The sequence below is a fragment of the Pangasianodon hypophthalmus genome, chromosome 16, assembly GCF_027358585.1.
Source record: "Pangasianodon hypophthalmus isolate fPanHyp1 chromosome 16, fPanHyp1.pri, whole genome shotgun sequence".
In the NCBI taxonomy this organism is placed as follows: Eukaryota; Metazoa; Chordata; class Actinopteri; order Siluriformes; family Pangasiidae; genus Pangasianodon; species Pangasianodon hypophthalmus.
This window is the reverse complement of record NC_069725.1, coordinates 22,002,707-22,028,985: the sequence shown is the minus strand read 5'-3', so window position 1 is coordinate 22,028,985 and position 26,279 is coordinate 22,002,707. Positions and strand designations below refer to the sequence as shown.

Here is a 26,279-nt window from a genome sequence, read left to right as displayed (position 1 = left end):
CTCTTTATAGGAAGCCACACACATTCACACACTCATTCACACCTAGACTTGCCAATCCACCTACCAGCATGTTTTTGGGAGGTGGGAGGAAACTGGAAAACCAAGAGAAAACTCATGCAGAACATATGACTCTACACACAGACAGTAACCTGAGCTCAGGATCGAACCTGGAAAAACTGGAGCTGTGAGACGGCAACGCTACCCACTGCACCGCCCAGGCCTTGAGTTTTGATATTATATATAAAATGTTATTTATATACCACTGAATAATGTGAGAAAGTTTACACCAAAAATAATAAGGTTTAAAATGTGGAATTAATCATTAAATCCTATAGTGTATACACCAAGACCTTGAAATTATAAGATTCTATGTGACTTTTTGTAACAAAAAAAGTAAAATTGTACAATTGACCACACAGGCAGATGTATTCTATGGTAAACGAAACAATCATGCAACGTGTGTGAGAAGGAAAAAATGGTGTTTCTGGCAGGACTGTGTAAGTTATAAAATATTTCCATGGCCACCTCACAAACTTTGGAAAACTTTTAAGAGATATTAGAAGATGTTTATTTTTTCAGTGGTGTACTTTTAAATGTGCATTAGGTAAGATTTGTTTAAAAAAAAAAAAAAGTCTCTAATATGGTGGTTAACTACAGTTAGCATGCTAACTAGATTATTTAGCATGTACTAGCTAGCATTCTAACTAGAGTTATCATTAGCAAGGACTGTCATAACATCACTTTCAAGCGCACTCCGACATTCAGCTGCTGTTACAAGTTACAAGTCTATAAACATGCAATGTGCCCTTATAATGATTTATGAGGATGTGTAGGGGTGTTGGGGGCGTGTCTATAAAATGACTGACAGGAGGCCAATCCAAATACAAACAAACATTCCGGACCGGAAGGCAGGTTTCCAAACTGTTTTTTTTCAGCTACGTAATACACTTGTTCTGAGAAAATAGCTTAAAATATTGTTTTTAATAATATCTACATAATTTTCCACATTATTTGTACTAGTAAGAAATGAAAAATATTGACTGTTGCACCTTTAACTCGTTATATTTAATATTTTTGACATATTAATTAATTTTACTATTCTCGTTTTAGTGTCGGTAAATTATATTTATTAATATAATTTTTGTGTCTTTTTTTGTGTGTGTGTCATTCTCAAGCGAAAAATGCACTATAAAAAAAATAACAATAAAATAACGTATTTTTGGCGTTGTTGTAAAGTGAGCCAATCATTGCTCAATTCGTCACTCATTACGTCAGTAAGTCTGGCGAATCAGAAGCCGCGGTTCCTCCTCCAGCAACTTGGGTGCGGTTGCGCTGCTGCTCTCCGTGTTTGGTTGCGCCGTAGTTTCTCTCCGTTACCAAGCAGCGAAGGGACATGATGGCGGTAAGAGCTTTTAGTGCTTCTGAGCTTTAATTTTTACTGAAATAAAGTTATAAAATATGTGGATAAAGGTGTGTACTATTTTAACATGCTATTTAGTATGTTGTAGTTGTTTTGAATGCAGTCGAAGTATACATATTTTCAGTGTTTGTGTTGTTATTGTAGTGTAATGAAGGTACCATTGCTGTTTTAAATGACTATTGCTATCATTTATAAGGTTTTTAATAATAAAACCCCCTTATATATAGTTTAGTTACTGCTTCATTTAGTCTAAATGTTTCTCTTCTTTCTTTAATTCAGCACAGCAGAAGTAGGAAGCATGGACCAGTGTGACAATCAAGCTTCTCCTGAATTATAACACAGTGTAGTATATGAAGGTCTTCCTTGGAGCTTCCTTCATTATGTCTACTTCCAGGTGATTACTTCATGCTGTTAATCCAAAGAATTATCATCATTACCATCTTCAGTATCTGCCTTATCCAAGTCAGGGTCGATCCGGAGTCTATCCCGGTGTATAGCACACCATAAACACACACACACACCCATGTTTACACATTCACAACCAGGGGCAATTAAGAGTCACCAGTTCATCTCCTGGCAAGTTCTTGAAGCTGGGAGGAAACTGGAGAACCCAAAGGAAACCCACATGAACATGAGGAGAACATGCAGAACTCCAGACAGACAGTAACTCAAGCTCAGGGGATGTTTATATAACATTTATGGAAGGAGTCTCCAGTGTCAGCGCTTTGTAACAGTCAGCGGTAAACCTGTAACTTTCAGTTTTTCAGCATGTTCAGGACAGAGAAGTTCTCAGTGACATGACAAGCTGAAATATTTTTTTGTCTACTTAAGTTTTAGAGAGAGAAAGAAGAGAGGCTGGTTAGGGAACGATTGTTTATAGCTGCTATAATGGAAGCGAGAACAGGAGCTAGCTTGATCTGTGGATAAAAACTATGAAGTGTCGTTCTAAAAATTAGAATTGCTGGGTTATAAGAGGAATAAACACTTAGGGGGCATGCTGTTATAGGAAAATAATCAACTTCAGGGTGGTAACAGTAACTGCTGCAGCGCACCATCCTGTTGTTGATTCTTTTTCTATAACAGCATGCTCCCAAGTGTTTTATTCCTTACTTGTTGATGATTGATTTCGTAGAGAATATACTAGAAAAGATTTATTTGTATTTTTTTGTGTGTTAAATCTTTGAACATGACTTGTCTTAGTTGAGTTGAATGCAATAAGCAGATATTAAATATTTTTAGATATTAAAAATTTTAAAATGCGTTTATTTTATTTCCTTCTAGTGATATCCGGGAGAAGCTGCGCAAGAAACGGCGGGCGCTGCAGGAGTCTTTAGTGAAAGCGAGGGATGACACGCAGGTCTGTAATCTCACTGATTGGATCTTGTTGGTATTCTTTCTGAAATATGAAAAGGAAAATTAAACAAAATATTTATAAATATTTAAATATTTCCTTTTACCGTCTGCTAAATTTGTCCATATGTAGAAAATACTATCTATTAATTAATGAATTACTAAAAATTCAGCTAATTATGTAAATATTTAGAAGCGTGAACCTGAACCCAGACCCTCAACTTCACTTGACTTTAACAAGCATTTAGTCTGAGGAGAACATGTAGAGTCGTAGAAAGCATGACTCAACATGCTCACTGAGGTGCCTGGGAAGCATGAATGCACTAACACACACACACACACACACGCGTGCGCTGTGGTAAGACCGTGTGCTGTGTGCTCTGCCTGCTAGGCCCTGGTTCCCCCCGACTCTGGCGCCACTAAGGAGAACGAGCACACCACGGTGGAGGTTGGTTCTCTTCCCCTCGTGTCACGTTTTAGAATATAGTTCCTTCTTTCCTCTTTCCTCAAACTTCAAACCAGATCTAGATCCACTCCTTTGTTCTTTGCTTGTCTTTGATGCTCTAAATCTTTACTTTTTCTCCTTTACTTCCTTCTTCACTGTTTGTTGTGCTCTGGGTGAGATGGACCCGACTCGCTTTCTTTTATTTCTTTTGTACAACTAAGTGTTATCTTTAGGAAACTCTTAATATAGCTCTGTACAAAAATCTAGACCTTGGAGTTATGTTTTATCCGACAACCCTGCGATTTTAAATTTAAGCCACGATTTATGAAGTTGAACTATTCACTTTCATTACATTTGCATATTCTCTAATATTCTTTAATATTCCCAATTTCAATGACTGATGAAGGGAATTTGGCCTTTGTGGCGCCTCATGTTTATACAGGAAACAGGAAGTCAGAGACGACCGATTAAGAGTTTCTAAACACTCATATGAAGAAAAAAAAATTGAAATATAAATATATTTCTCTGATAATATGCAGTGGTATACTGTATACTATATGTGCTGTAGTTAAAGTAGTGTCTGATTTTCACTATGTACTACACCAGGAGCTGACCGGCAGAGAGGAGGACCCGGGTGAAACCCTGCGGCACTCGCTCAAAGCACAGAGAATGAAGAAGAAAAAGAAGGTAAAAATACAATGACATTGTGTCACACCAGGTTTAGTGGATTACTGTATCTGTACTGAGTATAGCTTCACAGCAACATGTCGCTCGGTCGTCTTTCTTGTTGTCCATAAAGCTCAGACCTCTGCTCTTTTGTTCCAGCTGTTGAAAGAGATGCCGGTGGAGGTTCCTCCAGAGGACGAGGTGGTGGAGGAGGCGGTCACGGTTGTGCAGGAGCTGCAGGAGGAGCGTCTAGAAGACACGAGGGCAGAGGGAGATCGCTTGGCTCGAGTACACAGAGGTGAAAGACTGGGAGACTCTATGAGGATTAGATTAGGATGCTTCACTATTACAGTTAGGGACATTCGTTTTTGTAGCGCAGGTTTGTGTGTGCGGTTTATTTCACAACAGCGACTAATGCAAAATGTTCTCAAGAATTCAATATAAAGTCTAAGATATTTTTTAAAATCAAAATCGTATTGTAGCGGATTCAATGGTTATCATCAAGTATTGACTCTTTGCCTTGTTAATTGAAATGGTATTGTATCATAGCGGAGTAAGTAGTATCGTCATATATCGAATTGTTGCCTTATGAATCAGAATCATATCCAAGTTGAATCAATGGTATCGTCAAATAGTGAATCATTGCCTTATGGATCAAAATGGTATCATATTGGATCGTAGTTGATTCAGTGTTATTTCGAATCATTGCCTAATGAACCGAAAATGTATCATATTGTAGCTGATTCAGTGGTATCGTCAAATATTAAATCGTTGTCTAATGACTTCAAAATTCATATCGTATTGTATCGTAGCAGATTCTGTGGTATCAACAAATAACCAATTGTTACCTTATGAATTATATATTATTTTGTATTGTAACCAACTCAGTGACAGTGTCAAATATTGAATCGTTGCCTTATGAATCAAAATCATATAGTAGCTGATTCAGTTGTATTGTCAAATATTGAATCGTTGCCTTATTATCCTGTCCACCAACATACGCTAGTGTTTTTGTAGTAAAATTCAGGTTTTCCTCCATGCCTGCCTCGAGTTTCTTGTTAGTAATGTTGGCAGCTGTCTCTCTCTCTCTCTCTCTCTCTCTCTCACACACACACACGTACACACACTTTGTGTCTCTCTCTATCTCAGACCTTCCTCCTCTCCCTGTTTCGAGGGCCGACTCCAGTGTGTCAGAGAGCTCTGTGAGGCAGCGTATGAGGGAGAAGCTGAGAGAGGCCAGGGTAAGCTAACTCGAACAGCAGGAAATAACTGTGACTCAGAAAGTCAAAAAGTCAACGTTCTGAAAGCTTTTTTGGGCAAACCGAAAGGAGGGAATGATGAAAACATTTACTTGAGTGCTATGGACGATTTGTTTGTGTCATGGAAACATCAAAACTACACTGAATCGAACTGGCTAATGGCCAAGTGAAGTCAGTGAAGCAGATTTAGCATGGCCTGTTTACACGCCGAGTAGGCGGTGTGTCAACAAGCAGCATAACTCACACTCAAGGAGGAATGCAACATGTTCAGCTTTTTCTCTGCAATCCAGCTGTGCTCTAATCAAATTAAGATTTTTCGGAAACAGCTCAAGCTTCTCTTTCCACATTAAAACCTTTTTTAATCTGCCAAATATGGAACAGCATGTTCAAATTATCCTTAGGACAACAATGTTTATTTTAAGTTTTTATGCCACAGTTCTGTTGAATTCTTGATTCTGATTGGTCAGAAGGTGTGGATTGATTTTCTGTAACATCAGCTCTGACTGTAATCACAGGTTTATATTAATGTGCATGTTTTAATATTATCGTGTCGATAGTTACAGCTCATTCACAGGGACTTGTATGATGGATGTGCCACATAGTTATTATATATAATGTTATTAGATAATAAACGCGTGTTATTATTTAACAAACATATATAATCGTTGATATGGTGGAATTTTCTGTAAGGAGATAGGAGTAAGGATAAGCTTCCTTCTTTATAGAAGGAGTCTCCAGTGTCAGCACTTTGCAACAAAAAGTAACAATGATGTATTTACACTCTTTCAGTCCAAAGCTGCGAGTCTGTTGGAGCAAGAGGCTTCGCTGGAGCCGGCCAGTCGTCTGAAGAGCCTCAGAGACAGAGTGACTCTGACCAGATTCGACCAGGAAGTACGTCTGCTCACTACGACATCATCTTGCTTGGGGGTCCTTAAAATTTTTTGCAGTGAAGGACCTGTTTCACAGTAAAATACATTTCATGAATTCCCTCAGCACATGAGCATGATCCAGTTATTGAAATATTATGCTCAATATTTCAGAAATATTTGGGCTATCACAAATTTTCCAGATGATAAATGAGCATGGAGAGCCATAAAGCTTTTTCTTCTTGAGCTGCATGTTCGAGTTATTGATTGAATTATTGACTGACTTATTGACGCTTGGATTAAATGTATTTAATTCATATGACCAGTCAAACTGGCTAATATCTATAAGAATGTAATGATAAATACCATACTATTGATAATGCTGAGTTGTGATTTCCATCACTGTAACAAAAGTTTTTAAAATTCCCAGATCCCCTAGGGCACCCCACACCCCGCTTTGGGAACAGCTGATCTACATAATGTTCCTTAACTGATCTTATTTATTCTTTTCCCTTATCCTGGCACCATTTCTCAAAAAAAAAAAAAAAAAAAAAAAAAAAACCAAAGCTCCTGTATCACTACAATGGATTTCAGTCATACTGATTTTGTAGAGGTTAACTTTGATCAGCTCTATGATACACATGAAGTGATGTTTTGACCTCGCAGTCAGACAGTGTTCTCGGCCAGGGCGACACTTCCATTGCTGCCAGGGTGAAATTCCGGGACGCAGCCAGACGTGTCACCAGAGACAATAAGGTGAGGAAGTAGTCTGTTCTTGTAATGGCGTGCTTTTTAAAAGACACATGATGGTAGACTCAGAGAAATGAAACTGAGAGTGATACCCAAGTGTAAGAAAGACTGTACATTATTTTTACTTGTGCAACTGTTGAATTGCTGTTGAATTCTCAGTTTAGAAGGTGTTGATTAAGACACTGTACTTAATAAGGCTAATCATAAACACATGTTTATGTGTGAAAAATGCGTTGGTATTGAACAAATTAAAAACTTATAATCATTGATATGGTGACGTTTTCTGAAAGCGGATGTTTAACAGTGTCAGCGATTTGTAAAAGTCAGTGAGTTTTCAGTCAGTCTTCAGGGCAGAAGGCATTGTTCTTTCTGGTTTCTCACTGACATGGCAAACTGCGCTTTTACTTATTAACTTAAAAATGAGAGGTTGATGAGAGAACGACGTGTTTAAAGCTGCTATAATGCAAGTGATAACACGAACCTGTTTTCCTATAACAGCACACCCCAAATATTTTACTCATTACATATTGCCTAATGATGGCACTTTAGAGGCCGAACAGGATTTCCAGTAAAGTGTTCTAAAGAGTTATTTGGACAAAAAAAAAAAGTGAATGCTTTGTTTTTCAGTAAGAATTTGTTTAATGGGATGAAGCTGTATGCTTGTTCTTTAAACTGAACAGACAGAAAGCGGTTTGCCCACCGCTGAGGAAGCGTACAACTTCTTCACCTTCAACTTTGACCCTGAACCTGAACCTGAAGAGCGTCAACCCAAGGTCAAAACAAAGAAAGAAGCGAGGGAACAGGAAGAGGGAAGAGGTGAGGATGAGGAGGAGGAAGAAGAGGAGGCTGAGAAGGAAGGAGAGCATGAAGGAGAGGAGGAGACCACAGAGAGGGTGAAGCACTTCGTATTTATCTACCTTTAATACATATTGGGAGTAATATAACATCACGTTATAAATAAGTAATATTGTCATGCACGCTGCAGAGGTGTTTATCAAACCACTCTGTGAGGTAAATTTGGAGATCAGACGAGTGAAACGGTCCGTGTCTGTAACTCCTGTAACTCAGGATGAAGATGCGCCGCTGGTCAGAGATGAAGAAGAGGATCTGTTCGTTATTCAGTCAGCGCAGGACTTCCTGGAAGTGAAGAAGGCTGAGTATGTCGAGTACAGCAGCCACATACAAAGAGAGAAAGAGCTTCTCTTCATCCCCAGTATGAGACCCGGTACAGTCTCCCCTTTCATACTGCTCCTGTATATTAGATAAAGATCTACAGACTGTACACCTATGTAGCTGATTATGTCATTTTATATACAACTGAATCTTCTTGTTGTACAGCTCAACATGTACATGAAGTTATAGTTGAAATGTAATCATACTGTTCATGGCTGGCATCAAACAAATAGCAGAGCAGCCAGAAAACTGTGTGTGTGTGTGTGTTTGTGTTTGTTCTTCAGTGCCTGCTTCTAGTAAGCTCCCGGAGAACGTGCGTCCCCGTTACCTGGAAGAGGAAGGTCTTTACGTAGGGGAGAGACCATACGTCTCCCTGACCAATCAGAACATTCTGGAAAACCGCATCCTGAAGCAAGATCAGGTAACTGATATAACGTTGGTATTGATTTAGTGAAAAGTGTGAAAGTTCTGTGTTTTGAGAAATAGGAACTTATTCATGTGAGTAATGGACACTTCCTTATGAAAATGGAAGCACCTGCAGAGCTGCATCGTGCCACATTAAGATCCCACAGTAACGCAAGTTTACCTAATAACTTGTGGCGTTTAAACTCACCACATGGACTCTGATATCTGTCCTAATAAAGAAAAAACCCTCTGTACTGTGTTTCACAATGTGAATATTTAGTTTTAAAGTAATTGTGCATGGTTTGGATAAAACGTAAAGTTTAAAATGTTTTTCACAACAACCAGATACAACCAACAACTTAATATCTCTGCAACATTTTTGGCTCTTCAAGCCTACTATAAATACACATTGCCTTGAAATATAATCATTAATATACTCAAAAATCTGATTATTTCTCATGCTTCTCATGCTTGGAGCATCTTTTTCCTTTATTTCCTTTATTTATCCATTATAGTTTATAAAAAAAACTATTTTATTTCATTCTCTCAGGACATTCCCTCATGAAATATATGGAATATTCTACAAGTTATATGTACATGTTCAACAGGAAGTTGCGTCATCCGCATTTCTTAAAGATCACGGGAAGAAGAAAATGAATTTCCCACGTTCTTTTTTTCTGTATTTTCAGTGATATTGTGATATTGACTGACGAAGTCACTTTAAGTCTATTTTTTTAATTATAGATTGAAAGTAAATTATTAATATAAAAATACATTTGAAATAAATCATTATAATTGTATTTTATGTATTTGCAAGCTCGTTGCTAAAAAAGAAACTCAATGCTATTATTCATTTAAGAATAAAAAAAAAAAACCTTGAAACATTAGATTGTTGGCTGAGATGATTTAACATGTTCTTTGATTGGTTAAGTGCATGTTCAGTGATTTTCAAAAGTTTATTTTTTTAGAGTTCAGGGCCAAATGGCACCACAATCATGGAATCAGCCCAATATTCATAATACATTATATATTCTGTCATAGTGTTTGACAAATGGGTGGTTACAATTCTCAAAATCATGTCCATATGATGTCTTAGCAGTCACACAAAGATCAGGTTTCCAATGCAAACAATAATAATAAAAAAAAAAATCCAGGCTTGTTGCTGATTGTTTATGATAATTGTTGGATTCAGAGGAGATTTCGTTTTCCCAATTGTTTGTGTCTTCGTCAGTGCCCGTAGTGTCTACTAAGAAACATGATGGCCGTTCTTTTCCACTCAGGGTATGAAGTGGTTTGGTGATGATGGGCGGATCATGGCTCTGCCTGATCCGATTAGAGAGTCCTCGTCAAGACCGCCCCTTTTCCATCTGGAGGAGGAGCTAGAACCGGCACTACAGACTGTCTACAGAAAGGTATTTTGATCAGTGTATATATGTTAGATTCCAAGAAAAATGCTTACTAAAATATATGTCCAACTTGAAATGGAGATTCTGATTAAATCTTTAAATATTTTTAAAAATAGGACCCATTTTGCCCAAAAAAAGCACAATGAAGCAGAACATGATGTCTTATTTCATAGATCACATAAAAAAAATTGAGACAGCCACTATTTTTTTTCCAATCAAGTCACTGCTCAGTGTCCTTAAGCCATTTTCATATTGTACGATTTTCAGCCTGAAAAAAAAATCCACCAATAGGAGGACGGTGTTGAATTATGTGGTGGTGTGAGGTGTCACGTTTGAGACTGGTTCCAGATGGGTGAATATGTAATGACGAGGAACGGGCATTTCTTTAGTGCAGGGCTGAGAGTGGACATTGTTAGGCCAGGCCGAGGACACACAGGTCTGACAGAAGCGCTGATGTATGCATAGAAAGAAAATCATCTGGCTACAATTTTCAAAATGTATAAGAGATCAGAGTAGAGATTGAAATGCCCTCGAGCCAGTTGAGGTAATGCTTTGAGAAGCCCACCTCAAAACAATTCCTTCTCACGGAATTGTAATTAAAACGGACCAAACAGTTCTGGTTTCCCATTGGCAGAATGCACATTGATTATCATAATATTCCAGATCGTTATTACTTTAATATCGTTGTGCTTTTTCATATCATGCAGTGCTCCACACACAGAATACACAGAAATCATATGTATAGCTTAAAAGTTCTTCTCAGTTTGCATGCAAATTCATTTTTACTAGTTGAAAGTTGTCAATTAGTCGTCTTTTCCATAGTTTAAACAAAAACTGATTCAGACATTGCTTTTTTTTCCCCCATGATGTCACTATTTCATTACTGAAGTTAAATACTGATAAACAACATCAAAGAATGCCTCACTTCAATTAACCAACATACACAGGATATAAATTACATTTCCAGCTTCAGTGCTTCTTTAGAGTATGCTGTTAACAACTAAAATAAATAAATAAGTGAAATAAATGTGCAAAATAATAAATCTCTGGGTCATATAACATTATTTAGGGATATGCCAATTCTTAAATTTCAGTCTTGTGACTGAAATTGAATTGCGAGTGCGCAGCATGGAAGCTCATGCCCGTCACCAGAGCCCTATGAGCAACATTCCTAAGACTGAGGATGTTTTAAAGCAAACAAAACTTTAAAAAAGACTTTTCACAGCATAGTCTTCATCTAGGCTTCATAGGCTTGTCTGAAATATTTTTAGACTAACAAAATAGGGCCTACATTTATCTTCTTTGATAGCCTAGTCTATGCAACCCCTAGTGTGTAGCAAACAAATGATTTTTCACACCGTCTTTTCAACAAGGGCTTAATTTAAAACACGAGCTAGTCGTTCGAACAGGCTGAACTTGGAAACTCAACAGGTTGCGGAGTTCATTTGAAATCTGGAAGGCCAGTTAATTCGTTTGGAGTGACACAAATTCTTGCATGAAACCATAGCCAGCGTGTTCCTGGTCTCTCTTCGTGCAGGCGCTGAAATCTAAACATGTCAACCGCTACATTGTGGGAGTCGGGGACCCAGACGGAGACTACCAGCTGGACGTCGATGCATCCGGGCTCATATTCTCCCATCATCCCCTGTTCAGCAGGGAGCATGTGCTGGGGGCTCGGCTGGCCCAGCTGTACGACCAGTTCCTCAGCAGGCGGCAAAAAAACTTCACCTGTCTCCTAACAGATAAGGTAAGGTTAAGCAGCCTCACTAATGCTCAGTCACCATAGTAATGGCTTTCACTATAAGAAATGTACTAATAATACAGAGCCAACTTTTCTGTGTGTGTGTGGCTTCAGTTGAATGGGTTGAGAAACGCAATTCACAATATGCTGGAGCTTCATAACGGAGAGGGCCTTAGTCTGGTGAGCCAGCAAAGAATTGTGGAGTACAAACAGGAAATAAGGTAAGCAGTTCTGAGCCTCTGATATTTTTGAATAGTGTACTATGGCATGAATATGATATTTTGTGTATCATATCTTCTTGTGTTAATGACTGAAAATGTTGGACTCGGGAGTGTCTGAATGTCTGTTTCGTGAACATGTTTCATCAGACACACTCGTCAGCTCCGAGACTTAGAGCAAGAGAGGGACCGAACTCTGCTGAAGAGCATCGTCAAAGTGTGGAAAGAGCTCAAATCACTGCGGGAATTCCAGGGCTTCACCAACACGCCCTACAAACTCTACATCAGGAAGTGCGTACAGCTAAAAACAACCAGCATTCCAACAGAAACATCAGACTAATCCAGCGTTCGTCAAAGTACATCAACATACACAACATTGTTCTTCAGTTAACAGCAAATACTCTTCATCATCATCAAAATAAACACCGAAGTTAATCCAATGTGCCTAAGTAAACATGAACAAGCCAAATCAAAACTATTCAACAAAAATAAACAAATCAGTCCAACACTCCTCAGTAAAAGTAATCTAACCAATTTTTAGTTATAACACTTAGCACTCGACAATGAACGTAAAAAAACAGACTCAACACTATCCATTAAACACCAGTGAAACAATCCAACATGCTTCAGCAAACACCAAAACATTCATTCAAGATTATCCGATGGAAAAACAAAGTGATCAACCAACACCTTCCAACAAACTAACAAAGTAATCCTAAACATGACAGTAAATACCAACGCATTAACACTAATTAATTAATGCAGCAATTTCCAACAAATACCAACAAAAATCGTTAATCGTTAAAAAAAAAAATCTAATCGTTAATTAATGATTAATCAATTACTCTCCCACAAACACCAGCATATTAATCTGGTAGTCTCCACCAAATCTAACACTTATCATCAAACGCCAACACTTTAATCCGACACTCTCCAACAAACACTAATGATTAATCCAGCACTTTCCAACAAACACCAACTGAATACTGAAACGGTAAGAACACTAAACCAACACTCTCCATCTGACACCAGTGATTAACCCATTACACACAACAAGCACCAGCACACTGATCCAGTACTTTTCAACAAACGCCGACACTTTAATCCAATACTCCACCAAAAACACCAACACACTGATTCAACACTCTCCAACCAACACTAATGATTAACCTACTTGATTGTTGAGTTTAATTATTGGAGAGTGTTGGATTAAAGTGTTGGCGTATTGGACTTCTCTCAGTCTTGGATATTGGTCTCACTAAACATGGTGTTGGTCTCAACCAAGAGCTGCAGTGTTATGACATTTAATAGTTTTTAATTGTATATAAAAGCTTTATTGGAGGGTTATCCTCACTCTTTTATCTCTTCTCCTCTCAGAGAGGAGGTGGAGAGAGGACGGGACGAACGAGAACACGAGGCAGAGATCTTAGCAGAGGTGGCCGAGCTGCAGACCGAGCTTGCAGAGGACTATGAGAGGAAGATGGTTGAGTACCGGAGACATCTGGAGGAATGGAGGTCCTGGAGGAGGAAGCAGGTACCATTACCACACCATTATTAATTGTGCAACATAAAAAAAAAAAGATGAGCGTAGTAGCTAGTGAACCTAGCTGTGGGAATTATTTATTCATTTTTAAGCAAAGCAGTTTTAATTATTGATTTTAGAAAGCTGTAAAGAAGAAGCAGAAGAAGAGAAGACAGCAATCGCAAGGTGAGGAAGAGGAAGAAGAGGATGAGCACAGTGAGGAAGAGCTGGGAGAGGCACGAATGAAACCAGAACCTCCAGAGAAACCTGACACAGCAAGTTTGGAGCAGCAGGTCCGAGAGAAAGCTGCGAAGATCCGCAGGAAACCTGGAGAATCGGTTTTGGTTCCAGAACTCACTGTCTCCGCTCCGATCACTCCTAATGAACAGTGTCCACGGTAAACAGATAGATCACACACACACACACATGTTACCCAAGATGTTAAAGTATCATGAATAAATGCAGATAAAAATATATGGAAATGTAATTGATTAGGACTGATAGCTGGGCTAAGGAAAAATGTATTTTATTTAAAAATGTAATTAATTAAGCAATTAATTAAGTAATTAATAAATGTAATTAATTAATCAATTAATGTAATTAAGCAAAAGTATTCATTTTCAATCACACTTTGGATAAAATATAAATTTCTTTTAATATTACTTAAATACAAGAACAAAATACTCCTTCTGTTCTGTGCTGCGCATGTGAACCTCTGAATGAGGTGTTCCAACTGGCAACTACGCAACCAACTTTAAAAAAAAAAAAATTAACACAAGCTTCAATTACCCATTTTTAGAGTAAATAGTGCTTTCACAAACTGGTTTTACAGAAATGCAAATAGAGCCAGCTGAAAGCATTATTCACATGAAAGAACAATAGAAAGGAACCAAAAAGAAGAACCTGAGCTGGTCAACGTCTGTGGAATTACTGAGGAAGAGTTAAAACACAAGCGTATGTGTTAGCAAGTTAGCGTAAAGCTATGTGACATACTGTACAACAGGATGAGGGCTAGAGAATTACCATCTATTAGAAAACTGCCAGATAAGCACTTTATATGAAACAATATAGCAACCAAGGCACCAAATAGCTCCAAAATGTATTTTACGTGGTTATGACAGTGGAAAGAAATGGCCCACGTTAATAAAGTTGTATTTGAAACAGAATTTAAGTAGTACTATTAATTTCCTGTTTCTATTTATTGTAAACAGTTGTACGGTGTTGCCGCTCTTTCCCCAGCTGTGTCCCATGTGTTGTGTCTTATTCTGTTCCCAGAGGTGAATTTGCACGGAGGGAGGACGTAGCAAAGCGCTCTCTCTTCATTAAAGTGCTGTACAACGACAAAGAAGTTTCCAGAACGGACAGTCGCTCGCTCAGTATGGACTTCCGGGTTCACTTCGGCCAGATGTTCAACCTGAAGATCGTGAACTGGCCCGAGAGCATCAAACTGCAGGTAGTGTGTGTTCAAGGTTATGTGTGTTCATGTGGTGTGTGTGTGTGTGTGTGTGTGTGTGTGTGTGGTTTGACTGTAAGTACTCTGCATGTCAGATATATGAGAGTGCCGGATCGTCCACCAATCTCTTGGCGGAGGTGTGTGTACCAGTTCCGGAAACTTCCATCTTAACAGGAAGTGCTTCATCTGAAGAGTTGGAGTTCAGCAGCAACCAGAGGGTCGCGTTTAACCATGAGGGCGTGGGCAGTGGTAAACACACACACACACACACACAAAGCAAAGACTGCAAAGACTGATCAGCTTGTCTTTTTTTAAAGCCATTGTTATAAAATTGTATGCTTGCACTCAAAGACTCAAGAACTTTTAGTGAAATTTAGACAATGATCATTTATACACATAAACATGTGTGTTGGATGTGTGTCGTGTCAGACGTGCCATTCTCGTTCATGGCTGATGGCAGTAACAAGCAGACGCTGCTGACCTCAGGGAAGCTGTCCTGCTGTGTGTCGTGGGCTGTAGGAGAGGATGACTTGCCCTTGGCTCCACCCTCTGGGCAGCCTGGTGCAGGTATACACAGGTGAGAGGCTGAAAGACAGCACCATACACAATCAGCAACTTCTACGTCACACACACTGTAGCGCAGTAGTAGAGCTATGCCCAGATCTTGCTGAAGTAAAAATAGAGAAAAATTAGGTGAACTTACTCACAGGATCAGGCAGTCGAGAAGTCATTTATATCACCATAGCAACCATAACAAAATATTGAAAATGTGCTAATTTTTTCTCTGCAATTTGACTTCTCTGATTAAAATCACTAGCCAATACTAACACATTTTTATCCTCTCTCTCTCTCTCTCTCTCTCTCTCTCTCTCTCTCTCCCTCTCCCCCTCGCTCTGTAGTGGTCTGAGGCAGATGGATGCTATAGCGTGCATTGGGGCGTCTGGACTAAATGACATGAAGAAGCTGGGGAAATGGGCAGCTGAATCTCGCCTTGACCCCAACGACCCCAACAACTCCTCCATAATGCAGCTGCTCTCAGTGCGTGAGCTCACACAATAATCAGCTCCACATTAGCTGATTAAAGCAGTTAATTCTAGATTTACACAGCAAACATGTTGATCTTCAAGCCCAGAATTGATTAGTTTAAATAACTTAGGATGATTATTCATATATTTTGACAGAGGAGTTTCTGTGATTTGATTAATGAAAGCTCAAAATCATGTTCAAGGAAGACGATAGAGAATCTGTAGCAAGACTTCAAAATTGTCCATCAAGAGTCTTTATTTAATCTGACAGATTTTGAGCAATTTAGTCAAGATTCCAGATGTGTAAAGCTGGTAGAGACATAACTCCGAAGAGCTGTAATTGCAACCGAAGCTAGTTCTGACCCAGGGGGTGAATGCTTATGTAAGCAAGAAATGTTTTGTTTAATTAATCTTTGTATCATGATAATAAATATTTTACACTGTCAGATGTTAGGCATATTGTGTAAATCTCAATCCCAAAAATATGGAAACGTACAAGGGGGGTGAATAATTATGCAAGGCATTGTGCCTGCATGTGAAAGAGGTCAGTTTGCACACACACACCACCTCACCTCTCTCGCTCCACAGGCGGCGAGCGGAGGGGAGTTAGCGGTCCCGGATTATTTCCGACTGGAGCAGCTGCAGGAGGAATTTAACTTCCTGTCCGATGAGGAACTGGAGCGCTCGCGCCGCTTTCGCCTGCTCAGGCTGAGGAGCCAGGAGGTGGCCGAGTTTCGCCATTTTAAATCCGTGCCTTCCACCGAGCGGGAGATCTCAGAGAAAGTGTTTGAGGTGTGATTTCTAGTTTCATAGATCACACTGATGGATCAAACCCTTTCCTTATTCAACCAAACAGCTCACAGCCACCATATTCTCTGCACTCTTTGGCTGAGACGTTAAATATAAACGTGTAATGTTTTTTTTTGTTCATTCAATGTGTCAGGATTATGAGCGCAGGTTGAAGGAAGGGGAGCTGGTCAACACCAAGGAGTACATGGACGCACACAGAGCTCTGGTGGCCAAGTATTTACGGAAAGTAAGTGTTGAATTCTCAATTCTGATTGGTCTAAAGGTGTTGATTCATTTTCTATAACAGCAGCTCTGGCAGTAGTTTATATTAATGCACTGGTTCCGATATAGCTAACCCATGGAGCTATATGTGTGTTTTAACATAAACCGTTAAAAATAAACGCATGTAGTTGTTGATATGGTGCAGGGTTCTGTGAGGAGATGTTTGGGATTGTTTATTACAGATGTTGTCACATTCCTAGTTTCCAATGTTCTCTTTTCTCAGGAAATGCGTCTATTTGTAAAATGGATGTGGAAGTGATACCATTGACTGTTTCATTTGTACATCCACTTTCTTTCATTTCCTTCTCCTTCAGGTGCGGGAATCCGTCATTAATCGCTTCCTCATAGCGAAACATCATTACATTCTGTCGGATGTGATCGTGGAAGAGGACGTACCAAGCATCGGGTAATCACCCTTCCTCTCCCCACAAATTCACCACCTTTATTTTTATTCATCTCTATTATTTATTACAAAGCTCAAGTCAGCTGTTTTAAATTTTTAGGAAAAAGAAAACTTGGTCTACGATGTAAAGAACAGTTCTGCACTTCTACACAGTTTCATTTGTATAACGCTTTTAACAATAGACATACATGCAGATTTATATTTAGATCCTTACTGAGAAAGACAGAGGTGACAGTAGTGAGAAAAAACCCGATCATTGACCCGTTCGCTGTGGTGATATGGAAGACACCTGAAAACCTTGTGAAAACCTTTGTTTTTTTCAGCTAAAGCAGCAGTCAGTATTAAACATAAATAAAATTAAACTGGTGGGAAAGTTAAATATTATCTTCTGCTTTTCGTTTTCCCACTTCCTTTACTTTCCTTCCTGGTTTTTCTCGCTTCCTCTCTTAGGAGCGTTTTTAATAGAGTAAAAAGTGACTTAATATATTGCTAATGTAAGTCCATAATTGTTCTTCAAAGAAGAGGAAAAAGCAAGAAAGGGGGACTTTTTGGTTTGTAAAGCGCCACTAAATTATTAAGTAATTTACGTATTATCACACCGCTATTACTGTTGCTTGGCATCAGCAAAAAATAAAACCTGAAATCCACTATGGTTTTTGTTGTGAAATTCAGTTTTTTTCCCCCTCTCTGCCTGCTAGGATTTTCTTCTAGTGAATTATTATTCTACTGCTTATTCAAGTTTATTTACTATATATCAGAATTACACCATGACTCTGGTTCGTGTTGTCAGGATTTTAGGCCTGAACCTGTTCAAGCTGGCCGAGCCCAAGCGTCCTCTGAAGCCTCGGAGAAAAGAGAGGAAGAAAGTGACAGCTCAGAACCTTTCAGACGGAGACATCAAACTGCTGCTGAACATCATCAGAGGCTACGACATCCCCGTCCGTAAACCTCACGCCAGGTACACACAGACGTGGATTTTAATAAATGTTATGTAATCCAGGATTTCTGGTATTTTCTCAAATATTTTCGTAATGATGCTGTTATTTACAGCAAACCTGCAGCGGCGTCTAAGAGCGCTCGCTCCTACGCTGAGCCGTTTACACCAGCTCAGTCCTCTCAGACTGCACTCCAGGGTGGCGAGTGGCCCCTCGGCCAGGTACGTCAACTTTACTGTCCGCAATCAGCACGCTTACTGCATGGTCATGCTTGTGGCTTTCACTTTTATTACAGCAGATTTCCTCTTTTATGGCTTTTTTATAGTTATCATTTACTGAGAGAGAGAGAAATGAGTACTATTACCATAAGGCTTTCTATGAAGGCCATATTTATAACGACTTATGATTACATTCATGTTGTAACACATATCGTTTTTAATTATTTATGACTGTTAAAAGAATATAAGTAGCACTTATAGCACATTACATCAGTATCATTATATTTACTTGTGATATGTGATATGTGGTGATATGTGGTATGAACACTGCTTATAATGCGTCATGTTTGCACTCCATAATGCACAATAAAATAGCTATAAAGTGCCATGCATTTACGTAAAAACGATTCTCACAATATATATACTGCCTTCTGAATGCATTATAACATGATAGGAATATATTCATAGTTTATTATAGATATAACCTTCATTGAAAGTGTTACCAGTATTAGTTATGAATACTTCCTGTAGTTATGAATGTAACTAATGTATTATATCCAGTCATAAATGTAACGATTGGTTGCATACTGAACAATCTATCTGTGACTATCTGTGTGTGTGTGTGTGTTTTAAGCCCCAGATCCGGCCCTATGTTGAGGTCTCTTTTCAGCGTACAGTACTGCAGACCTCCACAGCCGAGGGTCCGAACCCCTGCTGGAATGAAGAGCTGGTGCTGCCATTCAGGTGAACTCATAATCTTTTCCTAATGTTCCACAACCGTGTATAACCGCCTTCTATGTGTACAGTTTCAGTTTATAAGCGCTTAATGTCCACTCTGTTCCATCAGCGCTCCAAACGGAGATTACAGCACGTCCAGCCTGCAGGCTGTCCGCGACGAGGTCTTCATCAGCATCTTTGACGAGGTCCTGTATGAGGTGGTTGAGGTGAGAGATGCATGCATCTGACATGACTGAATTATTACTTTTTTTTTTGACTATAAATAAAACATGGTTATGTTTTGCTGCGCAGTGCTGCTTCATGTTACTATAGTTGTTTGACTAGTGGCACAGACTCTGAACAGATGAGATACATGTTTGAATTAGATGCAGTAAGAATAAATGCGCACTTCTCTCTCCATTCATAAAAATCACTGAACGTCTGTTTAAAAGTTCTCCTTTCTGAGGTAATGTCTCTAGCCCTGTAGCTAGGCTCTGGCACAGGGAGCTGAATAATCTACATGAATACATGTGATTGGATAAACCATTGTAGAGAATCTGTTTGGAATTCTGGAGTTGCTAACTACGACCATTTTTTTTCCGTACATTTATCAGTTCCGCTGCAGTATTTTTTTTCCAGTAATGCTTTCCTTATATTCTTTTAAAACTATTTTCATGTTTGAGCATAGCTTCCTTTTTAAGATTTCACTCCTTTTAAAGAGCTATACTGTGTGTGCGTGCGTGTGGGTGTTGCTATTTTTTTCAGGACGAGAGAGAAAGAGGAAGCATTCACACACGCATTGAGAGGCACTGGCTGGGTTCCATCACGATTCCATTCAGCACAATCTACCTGCAGTCACGAGTATGTTGTGGCAGTTTGATCATTCTGTAATTCGGCAGGTTTTATATATTCAGCGTTAAACAAATCCTCATTTTCTTGATTCATGTTTTTGTTTTTAGTTCTCCTCAAACACCATAGCAGAATTAGAATTTCAAATTTCCATTTATTTTTCCCCACTTTGCATTCAGGTTTGGTGAAAAATATGTTAGGCTGAAGCCACAATAACTGGACCTTAAAGGAGTAACGTAAAAAATAACTAAATAAATTAAAACAATATGGTGTAAACTGACATATATGACCAAAAAGCAGCTGATAGGAACATTATAGGACATTTAATCTAAGTAGGAAAACCTTGAATAAAAAAATGGAATGTATTTAAATATGAAATATTTGGGAGCCATCTTAGAATATTACACAGTAAAGCCTCAGGTGTAGTCATTTTTGTGCAACTGCTATCAAATAAAATATTAAATAAATTAAATAAAATATGCAAACAAATACGAGATGAACTTGTCACACTCGACTCAGACTGAGCCCAGGGAAAACTAATAATTCCACCATTTGGGAATGATTTTAAAAATAGGATTTAATTTTGTTACTGTTTGATTGGTAGATTGACGGGACGTTTAAGGTGGCCACGCCCCCAGTGTTGCTAGGCTACAGTAAAGAGCGGAGCCTAGGCACCGAGGGCGGCTACGACACGGTTCGGAGTCTAAGTGAAGGCACCTTCCTCACCCTCTTCATCACCATCGAACCACAGCTGGTGCCTGGAGACACCGTCAGAGAAAAGGTAAAACTCTTACACTGTTCATCCTTCCTTCCTTCACACTGATCTTCATTCTGATAGCTTTTTCTCCATTAACACACGAAAGATTCATTTTCTCTTTCTGCATGTCCTTATTTTGCTGCTTTCTTTTGATAGATGAAGAAAGTAAAGGTAACTGATGCGTCCTCAGTACAGCATGTGTGTTTTCCTGTCTCAGTGTCCCACACACCTACATTAGTTTGTCTGTGCAGTTTTAGCAAAACTCTGTCTGGATAGTCATTTTAGCCTGGATCTTTAGCTTCATCCCTTTAAACGCTCCAGATTCAGGAACACAAATCCCAAGGCAAGGTTTTGGATCATGCACAAGACTTACTTACTTATAGTGGCATCCTATTTTGTATTTAACACCAACACTTTATTTTAAAGGGTGCCTACACTGGGCCTTCGCAACACATTTCCTGAATAAAGGATTTATTTAAGGCTTATGTCAAAACCTGTGAGCGGGCATAGATGCTTTTATGAAATGTACTGCTTTTTCTTTAGAGATAGAGCATAGACCCTAAATTATCATTATGGTTCAACTTGTTTGAGACTTTTTGCATTTGTATTCTTGGAAATTATTACTATTGTGAGATCTTCTGTGAGGTATGAGCCTGTGAGACGAGCTTTTGGGATTTTTGTGTTTACTGTGTCAATTTCTTTTAGGTGCATGGATGCTCTTTCCTTCTTTTAGGTACTAAATGCTCTTTAGCTAAAGTGCTGGTGGTTAATTAGAATTAATTAGTATTCAAATCTATTAAGAAGCACCATTCCAGCAATACTACACTTATTCATGAAGCCCATATGACAGCCAAATGAATGATTTTAATGCCCTCAAAATGAAATGAGAATCAAATTTGCATGTATAACACTGTAATGAACTACTCTATACCTTCTGCAACTTATGTGTTATGAAAGTGCTTTTAATCAAAACAAAAAAAAAACCAACAAACAAACTAATAATTTCCAAGATAAAGAAAAAAAATAACTTTTTCAATCTACCGAAATTGATAATTGGGGTGTTTTTTTATTTTATTGTATTCATTTAAAGATTAGGTTATATGAAACCTCACAAGTCTATTTGACATGAACCTTTTGTTAAGTTCTTCAGCACTGCTACATATTGCTATATAAAAGATTAATATAATGCTCATGAATGCTTGTGAAGGCCCTACACACGTATCCTTCAAATAATGTGTTTTTGAATGTTTACTTGAAAATGTTTACTTTCATTACCATGTTTCATTACCGTGGAGCGAAAGTGATCTGAAACATACAACTTCTGCAGCTCATAAGAGTCTATCTGTACGAAAGAGAATGCTACTAAATGCACACTTGGCTAAGAAGGCACAAATATAATGGACCAATGAGACGAGATAGTACAGGATTTTTGTCTAAGGTGTAGGAACAGAGATGATTGCAGTGCAGTTTATTGCTTAATGTTCTCTGTGAAACAGTTTAATTCCTGCTGCTTTCAGGTCTTCCTGCAACTCTTTTCTAGTTTTCATATTTATAAATACAAAGTACATTGTGTGTGTAAATTTGAAGTGTGAGCTGGAATAACAAAAACAAAAGTGTCTGAATACTTATTTCCCCTCACTGTAAGTACTAACTGTCTTGTCACTGGCTTGGTGAAGTTTGACACGCAGGAAGTTGAGCGTTTGCTGTTGGCGTGCGAGAGCTTCGAGAAGGATGCAGGGAAGAGGTTCCCGGACCGACCCTGTCTCACCACCGTGGTGGATATGAACGGCAAAACTGTCTTCATCACACGCTTCATCAGACCCCTCAGCCCTCCACAGGAGCTGCTGGACGCTTTTCCCAACAACCCCCAGGAGGCCACGGTGAGCTCAGCTAACACTTCACATCGTAGCACATGTTAAACTGTGTGGAATCAAAAACCATAGAAGCCTGTGTTTACTATAGAACACACAGACATGAACTTCTGTCTTTCCTGATCGTCTACTTTATAAGCAATTGCATGAGATTGTCAATAAAACGGTAATTCTAGAGATTTGCTCTGTCTCTTTCCAGGAGCTGGTCGCTCGATATGTGTCTCTCGTTCCCTTTCTGCCAGACAGTGTGTCTTTCTCTGGCATCTGTGATTTATGGAGCACCTGCGATGTAAGTGTACTTCCATAATTCCATAAGTCCTCTCTCTTGTCGAGGTGTTTGCTGCTCTCCTAGAATTTTTTATATCATGTTTATAGCAATTCCTGATGCTGTTAGCGGGAGATGAGGAGGAGCACGCTGTCCTGCTCTGCAATTACTTCCTGTCCATGGGCAAAAAGGCGTGGCTCATCATAGGAACCGCCATCCCTGAGGTGAGGGGCGTCACATCTTATAAAGAATATTATTCTACTGAGGCATCCATTGAGTTACATAGTAGAATTATTTATTGATATATTAACTAGGATGAAGTATTGCTGCAGTTGTGATTTAATGTCTGCGTGTTACTCGTTGCAGGGCCCCACGGCATACGTTCTCACCCAAGAACACAACCGCTACGTGATCTGGAACCCCAGTACGGGTCAGTACTATGGACAATATGACACGTTCTGCCCTCTACAGACTGTCGGCTGCCTGGTCAACGCAGATAACGTGAGCGCATCCACACACACACACTTCGAGTGAATTTCAGTCCGTAACTGCCGTAGTATTTTATTTCCTCAGTCTTGTTGTTGATGTAACAGCCATTTTACTGTACATGGTATTTCTTATTACTCTAATAAGTGAAAAGTCTAATTAACACACTCACCCCAAATGAAGATCAGCCAAGGCATGTTTGGTGTCCAGCTTTCCTTCTTTAGAACTTTTCACAAAGGTGCTAATCATACAAGGTTGACAGTTTGCTCATTTCTCTCCTGCAGGTGTGGTTTAATATTCAGCCATACGCCACTCCAATGAGGATGGGGTTTGATGTCACCAAACCGAAGTGCTGGAAACCATTCTTCTCCAGAGCGTTCCCCAGCCCCGGCCTCTCCAGCGTACAGGTGAGTGGGTGGAGAAATCAAGAGCTTCACCAAATCACCATTCTGTGAGAGGAGAATTGAAGTTTTGTGTTATAAAGTGTATGTATGATTGTGTGTATTGTGTTTGTGTGTATGTGAAGCCCGAGGAGCTGGTGTACAGAAGGACAGAAAAGGCAGCTGCAGCAGAGTTGCAGGACAGGTATGTGTTCATAACACAGTCTCTCTCTCTCTCTCTCTCTCTCTCTCTCTCTCTCAATCTCTCTCTCTCAATCGCTCTCTCTCAATCGCTCTCTCTCTTTCACTGGAATTGTGTTCATCTCTTTAACACTAGCCTTTGTTTCTGTTAGGGACGCACGTAAAACATCCAAAAACATCAAATACATTTGGGATTTTCCCTAAAATATTTTTTTCAGCATGTTGTACATGCATGTGATGTTGAAATATATTTTTATTTTATCCAAAATCAAGAAACTCAGGAGAGTTAATTAGTTTCCATAATCAGGTATAATCAGCAATTTTGGCACCGACACAAATACAGCCCTTTCTTTCAGTGTTGCTCCAAAGCCACAGCCACAAAACAGCTAGCGTTAGCACACATGCGTGCATGACTGCTGCCTACGCTGAAATGCAAGCTTTCTCAAGTAACAGTCAGGATGATTGACAGCCTCCTTGTTCTGATTGGTTGGATGTTGGGGGTCGCCATCATTTAATTTTTGTCCTGATTACAGAGCTTGGGGCAGAAACTGGAGCAGATTTATTGAATATTTGAATATTTTATAATGACTTTTATTTATTTTGTTTTATACTTAATGCACAAAAACAAAAGCACAGCTTATCAGTTGCTGAAGTAAAATACAGTAAACGAGACCCTGTGTGTGATCAGTATCAGATATTGGCCTAAACTCAGGGTTCTGAGCTAAAAGCATCATATTTTTTTTTGCATGTACAAGAATAATTCTATGTCATTACATATTATTTTGGGTTTATATCTTAAAAATACTTTTGTTTCTCCAACATTATGTTCTGTAGGATAGAAAAGGTGCTGAGGGAGAAGATCATGGAATGGCGCCCGAGACACCCAACTCGCTGGAACCGATACTGCACATCCACGTTACGGCACTTCCTGCCCAAGCTGGAACGGAGCGGAGGCCGCGAGGTCGCTGAGGAGCATCGGCTCGAGCTGCAAAGCTTGCTGGGAGACTACAGGGTAAGCGTTAAGCCTTTCTATTGTCCATGGTAGGAAGTGATTTAGGATTAACGTTTGTCTTCCTGTTCTATCCTTAATCCTGTAATCCTTTTTTTGCTCATGTCAGATCTCCGGCTTTCCCCTGCACCTTCCGTTCTCTGAGATTCGGCCGATCGTCGAGGCCGTGCACAGCACAGGCGTCCATAACGTGGAGGCTCCTAACGTGGAGTTTGCACTGGCCGTGTACGTCCACCCTTACCCCAGTAACGTACTCTCCGTGTGGGTTTATATCGCCTCGCTAGTCCGCACACGCTAGCTTTCACAACACTACCCAGATTCATGGATGTAGCTTTTTTCAGAATTTATAAATATGTTGAACTTTTTTATTGTGACATTTTTGAATTGTCATTGAACTCAGCAGAATGCTGTAGTCTGCTTATAGGTTAATTTTATATGTATATAATTATATTAGATACAGGTTTTAATCAGTGTATTACAGAAGTATATTTTGTGACTGTTTATTACTGAAGATTTAGTATTTTTACTTGAATCTCAAATATATTTTCAATATCAGTGATGACTGCATGAAATTGCACTATCAAGCTATACAAGCACAACTTGTATTGTAATCATCTTTTCTTTTGTGTCATAATACTATAGAGCAGGAGTCTGGTGAACCTAGCAGAGTTTTTGAAAAAATACTGTAGTACATGAAGAGAAAAAAAAACAGAAGAGCAGAGAAGTATGAAAAAATCTCACGGTCGTTCTGTGACTTTCGTTTTCTAAACGTGGATCAGAGAGTGGCTACAAGGCTAGAGACAGAGGCTAGAGATAGTTTTAGCCTCTGTCATTTTATTTACCCTCTCTGGTCTGCTTTGTGAACTGATGATTGATGATGAAATCAGAGTGTTGATAGATGAATTGACAGAGAAATATGTGTTTGTTTTCCAGCATCATCTGTTCAGACTCCTTGGCACTAGTCAAAACAGGTTACTTGTAGCGTCACTACGGAGCAAAACCGCTTCAAATTGTCTTAGTCATAGCCAAAAACAAATCATTAACGATTAAGCTTTAAAAGTTGCACGTTTGTCACATCTTATCCCTCCTCTGAGGAAATGTAGAAATGTGTCACTACTGAGTGAACATTTATTTTTCTCAATAACAGTCTCTAGTCTTGTTTTTATGCTCATTCCCTGAGACGGGGGGAAAAAAAACCTTGCATTTCTTTGAAATCAAACCACAGTAAAGAAAATAACATCATTTCTCATACTAAGACGCGGATGAAAGGCACAGGCACACATACACATGTCTGTGTGGTTTTTCTCACACATCGCATATGTGTGGGGCTGTTTTTCCTGTGACTGCATTGGAAGAAAGCGTTTAAGGTTAAATCAAAATAAATTCGCAGAAACAAGAGAACCATAATATTTTTTTTG

General features: G+C 39.1%; 1 protein-coding gene across 3 annotated transcripts; it reads left to right on the top strand.

Annotated features, from left to right (window-relative positions):
- Positions 1–1,275: 1,275 nt before the first annotated feature.
- cc2d2a (coiled-coil and C2 domain containing 2A) lies at positions 1,276–25,416 on the top strand. 3 transcript variants are annotated; one of them, XM_026920912.3, is made up of 39 exons: positions 1,276–1,402; positions 1,700–1,814; positions 2,702–2,777; positions 3,162–3,218; positions 3,822–3,902; positions 4,041–4,179; positions 5,031–5,122; positions 5,930–6,031; positions 6,673–6,762; positions 7,437–7,649; positions 7,825–7,981; positions 8,214–8,350; positions 9,615–9,746; positions 11,278–11,487; positions 11,596–11,702; positions 11,850–11,990; positions 13,077–13,233; positions 13,362–13,618; positions 14,497–14,674; positions 14,770–14,923; positions 15,104–15,251; positions 15,574–15,712; positions 16,288–16,491; positions 16,643–16,735; positions 17,085–17,176; positions 17,964–18,131; positions 18,224–18,329; positions 18,961–19,070; positions 19,174–19,270; positions 19,809–19,904; positions 20,497–20,673; positions 22,326–22,529; positions 22,720–22,809; positions 22,896–23,009; positions 23,152–23,286; positions 23,556–23,678; positions 23,798–23,856; positions 24,687–24,864; positions 24,971–25,416. In XM_026920912.3, the coding sequence occupies exons 2-39, from the start codon at positions 1,771–1,773 to the stop codon at positions 25,157–25,159; spliced, it is 5,046 nt and encodes a 1,681-aa protein (XP_026776713.3). In that variant the 5' UTR covers positions 1,276–1,402; positions 1,700–1,770; the 3' UTR covers positions 25,160–25,416. The 3 variants fall into 3 exon arrangements, with proteins under 3 accessions (XP_026776713.3, XP_053096868.1, XP_053096867.1); XM_053240892.1 differs by having other exon boundaries at positions 1,321–1,402; positions 1,705–1,814; XM_053240893.1 differs by lacking the exon at positions 3,162–3,218.
- The last annotated feature ends 863 nt before the right edge of the window (positions 25,417–26,279 follow it).

What these genes read in the sequence shown, in the direction of transcription:
- cc2d2a (XM_026920912.3), top strand. Translation starts at nt 1,771, where the DNA reads ATGAAGGTCTTCCTTGGAGCTTCCTTCATTATGTCTACTTCCAG. An exon ending in GAGTACAAACAGGAAATAAG is followed by an intron (nt 11,703 to 11,849) that starts GTAAGCAGTTCT and finishes ATGTTTCATCAG; the next exon opens with ACACACTCGTCAGCTCCGAG. An exon ending in GTCCGTAAACCTCACGCCAG is followed by an intron (nt 18,132 to 18,223) that starts GTACACACAGAC and finishes TGTTATTTACAG; the next exon opens with CAAACCTGCAGCGGCGTCTA.